At 34.4% G+C, this 5,388-nt stretch overlaps 1 protein-coding gene across 1 annotated transcript; it reads left to right on the top strand.

Annotated features, from left to right (window-relative positions):
- Positions 1-258: 258 nt before the first annotated feature.
- On the top strand, positions 259-3,973 carry LOC105558738 (zinc finger CCCH-type with G patch domain-containing protein). The gene is made up of 9 exons (XM_012006605.1): positions 259-450; positions 519-728; positions 1,103-1,174; positions 1,242-1,382; positions 2,365-2,507; positions 2,581-2,759; positions 2,844-3,143; positions 3,214-3,393; positions 3,478-3,973. The coding sequence occupies exons 1-9, from the start codon at positions 400-402 to the stop codon at positions 3,771-3,773; spliced, it is 1,572 nt and encodes a 523-aa protein (XP_011861995.1). The 5' UTR covers positions 259-399; the 3' UTR covers positions 3,774-3,973.
- The last annotated feature ends 1,415 nt before the right edge of the window (positions 3,974-5,388 follow it).

Genomic DNA, 5,388 nt, shown 5'->3' with positions numbered 1-5,388 from the left:
CTTTCTCTCTTTATGATCGATTCCACTGGATCTACTTGGTCATTTTGCTATCTTCCTCCTGCTCCCTCACCAGATTTAGCGCACGCCCAGACCACGTGATCCAAATCTTCTCTCGTATGGCCGCATTCACATTGTTCCGATGTGCTGGGACTACATAGGATGTAGTAAGTCGTGTCGGAAGAAATTGACCAATCACAGTTCATTATTCTCCTTACGGTCCAAGAATAATCCAATGTAGACCCAGCCTAAGAGCACACCTTGTTTTCCTACCACCATGGTGTATCTATATAAGTCTATATTCAAGACGCAAGTTGACACAAGTATCACAACATTAGATAAGATTTAATTGTTACGAAGGGCCAAGTTTTTCCTTTAGATGGTTCGCAACAATTGTCCAGTATGACAGATGTGAGGAGTTTAAGAGAAGCTGTTGAGCAATATGAAAGTCAGGTATAATATCAGAAATTATGCGTGTCAACAATCTATAAAAAGACATAATTTTTACTTAACTTTTTCAGCTATCACAGGTGGACACGACACTGTCTACAACGCCCAAAGGCCCCGATAGAGACAACTTGCTCAGCCTAAAATCTGATATCGAGCAACTCATTTCCTTGACGAGAGAAAGTTTGCAAAATCTTGAAGGAGAGGTGGAAAACGAAAACGAAGACAATAATCCTGATAACAGGACGGATAATCTATTAGACAAAGAATATGCCTTATTCAAGGTCTGTCTTGGAAACGATCGCTAATCGTAAAATAATTATCGTTTATCTTTCCTATTAAAATTAATTAATTGCCATCGAGGATCAATAAATTGACTAAAGTGGAACAATATTGAGAAGTTCCCATTTTATCTCGGCACTACTGGCAACACAATAGTCTTGAGCATTCAGTATAATAAAGAAAAGGCGTGGATGGTTTCATTTGGGAATGATTTCCTCGGAAGCTAAATCCAGTAATAGCGTCCAGTACTGAGAGGAAATGGGAACACATCCCTTGTTGTAACAATTTTATAATTTTCAAGCATTATGAATGTCATTAAGTTATAATGTGAAGACAGTTTTCACGCGTTGTTAAATGTGTTGCTTAAATTGATTAGGCAGAGCTTGAGAAATCTTCAGATGACGTCCAAGATAGACAAGATGCCACTACTTTTTCTGATAGCATCCAAGTCAGTATACAACTATTCTCTATATCATAGCAGTGACACAATTATACGGTGCAAGTTGACTTTTTAGGATGAGTTAAAGGAACTAGAGGGTATGAAATGTAAAGCTCCTCATGGCAGTACTTGGGGTGGTATTGGTTATCACAATGCTATGGTGTGTTCTGTTTATAGAGACAGTGACCAAGTGATTAAAGATATCCAAGACATTAAGGCAAGTTGACGAGGCTAATTGTAGAGGAGAGTCCCTGTGTATGAGATACCGAATTCATTTTTTTCCAATTGCTGGAAATCTATATGCACAATTAAAAAATATAATAGCTCATGTTGAAGGAAATTTAATAAGCTGCAAAATGCTGAGATGTAAAATTCAATTCAATTTTTTTTATGATTAGAAAAATATTAAAAATCAGCTTTGTGTAAAATCGAAAAAGTGTGCTCATAATATTAAGTACCCCAAGAAATTGCTAATAAAGTGCAAAATATACAAGTATTACAATTGGAAGCTTATTAAATGTTTATAAAAAACAAATATAATGAAAAATATTGCAATTGGACGTTTATTAAATGTTTGCGAAATACAAATATAATGAAAATGCTTAAATATTTTTAATTTGACAATAAGTCACGGAAGTTGTTGTTTACGCTCTCGTTTTGCAGATGGTGTTTTTATTTTCATTAACAGCTAGCTGATCGCATATGTTATCTCGTATGAATACTGAATATCTCTTGATACAAGCCGCACGCCTTGCGATTTTGCGACCACCAAATCTAATCTCTACAACCAAATTAAATTTATTAATTTGTTAAACAACTGAACATATCCTGTACTTTCCTATTAATACAATCTTATTCTACCATTGAACGCAGAATTTATTGCCAAATATTACATAATACACAAGGTTTAAAAACTCACCTGAATAGAACTTGATGACATCCAATTTCTTAAATCTTTTTTGTAATGACTACCTGCACGATTTAACAATATATTTTTTTATCAAATAGTTTTCATTCCAAGAGTAATAAGTTTACGATGGAGCCAAGTAATGGCGCTTATTAATTTAGCAGAGAAACCTCGCTATCTTATATTGGTAGCTTACCTCATAGTACGGATCTCTCCTCTACTGCAAAATTATATTTTAACTTATCACTTATCTTTTTTAATCCTAAATTTGATAGCTCCCCCTTCCCCTCAGGTTCGAGTTTTCTTTCTCAACCCAACGCACAAAGAGATGATCCCATGTCCGTATTTTCTGAACGGTAGCTGTAAGTTTTCTGACGAGAATTGCCACTATTGTCATGGCCAAGTTGTGCCGTTTACAAGTCTGCAGGAGTACAAGTACTTATTCTTGACCAGTTAGAAAAGGTTTATGTCATTTAAAGCTCGCTTTAATGTCACTTTTTATTTGCAGGGAACCTGATTTCCACAACATCAAAGTAGGAAGCAAGGTGTTAACTAAACAAAAGAACAATATGTGGCAAAGATCTATTATCTTAAAATTACCCGAAAAGGATGAGGATGAGTACAGGGTAAAGTTCGAGTCGAGCGGTAAAATTTTGGAAGTTGGTTTACAAGATCTCTTGCCTCTTGGTAAAAACATGTTGAAAATTATGTGTCTATTTTTTCATATTTAGTATTATATATATATCTTTTTAATATTGATTATGTTTGCAGATGACACAAACTTAGAAATGTCAGATACTTCTGATGATAGCGACGACGATGACAAAGATGCTAATAATATTAATAATAATTCCGAGGCTAATCTAGGTGTAAATAATCAATTAATTCACAAGTCTCTTTTGACATTACAATCTAATGAACCTTTGGGAAATTGGGAGAGACACACTCGTGGCATTGGTAGCAAATTAATGATGCAAATGGGTTATGTACTTGGCACCGGTCTTGGAAAACTGAACGATGGAAGAATAGAACCTGTTGAAGCTCAAGTTTTGCCAGCAGGAAAATCGTTAGGTTTGTTTAAAGGTGTTTTTTTTCTTTAATTTAAGTGCAACTCGTTCTTAATTTGCTTAATTTTTTTCAGATCATTGCATGGAATTGCGCGAATTCGCTGGCAATGATAAAGATTTGTTTTCCGCGGAGCGTAAAATGCGTAAACAACAACACAAAATGGAGCGGCAAAGGGAAAAGCAGTATCAACGAGAAAAACAAAAAGAGGATAGCAATGTGTTTAATTTTATAAATAAAACATTAGGTGATAAGCGTAAGTTAAAGAAAAGCAACATTTATTGAATATGATTGTGAGTATGCATATTATATTCACGTATTATTAATTATTCTTGTGCAGCTAAAGAAGATGCAGCCAATAGTTCGCAAAGTAAAGATAAACTGAGAACAGAATCCAACAGGAATCTAAATGTAGCCAGTTTTCAAATTGGAGAAAACATAAGTCGTTTAGAAAAGGAATCGTCGAAGCTCAAAGAATCATTGGCAAAGCACGCCAAGGGTAGTGTACTTTACAATAACATTGTAATGAGATATAACGAAAAGCAGAAAGAACTTACTAGTTTAAAAGCTTCCGAGAAAAGTATTGTCGCTGAACAAAATCAAAGGAAAAACAAGGCTAAATTATCTGTGTTTTGATATCTATATGGTAGCATGAACGAGATGTACAATGCGGTGCATTAATTTGGTTTGGATTGTATCATCAAACAAAGAGAGCATCTATGTTTAAATAATCAAGTAATTTTTACCCATCTTTAATTATTACCCAAACGATGCACCGTCCTGCATATTAATTATGTCTGTATATAAAGCGATCTAAATATATTGTTTTATTAATGCTTTCTGCGTAAGTGAATTTCTTTTTCCACGAGATAAATGTCTTAGGAAACCGCATATGCCTAGTGATTGAAAAATCATTAATATATTCTTAATTATTAAGGTACTTGTCGCGAACAGTAAGAAATTAGCAGAGTATAGGGATGTTTATCGACATTCGATATTATCGGATATTTGATATTTTTTTTGACAGAAGACCCTTATCGTAACTGTGAAAGCAAATCTTTAAGGCTTGTGACTTTCTTCGATAGTCGACTAACTTGCTTTTGGAGACTATTTACTCGGGTTTTATGTGTTTTCAGATATTTCTTAACCACATTATAGCATTCGGGCGAAGTAAAATCTTCAGGGCAAAGATCTCCAATAAATTTGACAGTTCGCACCTTATTGCATGTGGTGGCTTCGTCTGTAGATCGTTTTCTTTTTCTGTAAAAACCAAAAAAATATGAAAATGATGCTGTTTAAAAATTTTATATATTTTTCTTACTACATGTTGTGACTTACCTTGTTGACATTGAATCGTTCTGACTATTGTCCGCATTATATAGAGGCACAGGAGATAAAACATCTTTAATTTCTCTAAGGTGTTGGACTGCTGAATTTTCATTATTTCAGATATTTACTAGTTCTGATAGTTCTGATTCACAAGATTCTGACTTTTCGTTGATCAACTTCAATTCCCTAATGATAATAATTTTTTTATAATAAAGAATAAATGTTATTCCGGAGTTTTATCAGATAAATTTACCTTGTATCGTGTAAACCCTGGCATTTTTCTGCTGTAGGAATTGCTCCTTTTATTAAATGTCTTTGAATCTTATTAAGCTTATTGATTTTATATTGGAAAAAACTTGGTTTAAATTGATCACTGCACACTTTGCTACAATAAAGCCCGCTGCAGACGATGCTATTTTTCCTGCTGGATTGCTTGCGATTTAGTAAATTACTATCATTGCACCACTCAGCATTCAGGATTCCTAGTAATTTACTAAATTGCAAGCAATCCAGCAGGAAAAATAGCATCGTCTGCAGCGGGCTTTAGAAACATTTTTTCCGATTACAGCAATCCACTTTGCTTTCAAATCTTCTGACCGTGGTATGCTTGAAAAAAATGTTTATTATAAATACATTGTAGGTTAGGTATAAACCATTTTTGTTTCAATTCAAAGTAATATACGTACGTATGGAATGTAATATCTGCATGAGATCCAGAATGCGATTTGCAAATGCAGCAATAAGACATTTTTTATTTTGTATTTTACGAAATAAATTTATAAAATATCTATTGCTGACAGCCTATACCAGCCTACGCTTTTGCCTACGCCGCTGGCAGTGCTGGCACTACGCCGTGCCGGAGCTTGGTGAAAGTTGCCCTTAGTAAATTACTATCATTGCACCACTCAGCATTCAGGATTCC

The sequence above is a fragment of the Vollenhovia emeryi genome, unplaced genomic scaffold, assembly GCF_000949405.1.
Source record: "Vollenhovia emeryi isolate VEMERY1.0 unplaced genomic scaffold, V.emery_V1.0 DF939316.1, whole genome shotgun sequence".
NCBI classification, from domain to species: domain Eukaryota; kingdom Metazoa; phylum Arthropoda; class Insecta; order Hymenoptera; family Formicidae; genus Vollenhovia; species Vollenhovia emeryi.
This window is presented reverse-complemented; position numbering and strand designations above follow the sequence as displayed.

What these genes read in the sequence shown, in the direction of transcription:
- LOC105558738 (XM_012006605.1), top strand. Translation starts at nt 400, where the DNA reads ATGACAGATGTGAGGAGTTTAAGAGAAGCTGTTGAGCAATATGAAAGT. An exon ending in AAGATATCCAAGACATTAAG is followed by an intron (nt 1,383 to 2,364) that starts GCAAGTTGACGA and finishes CCTTCCCCTCAG; the next exon opens with GTTCGAGTTTTCTTTCTCAA. An exon ending in TAAAACATTAGGTGATAAGC is followed by an intron (nt 3,394 to 3,477) that starts GTAAGTTAAAGA and finishes ATTCTTGTGCAG; the next exon opens with CTAAAGAAGATGCAGCCAAT.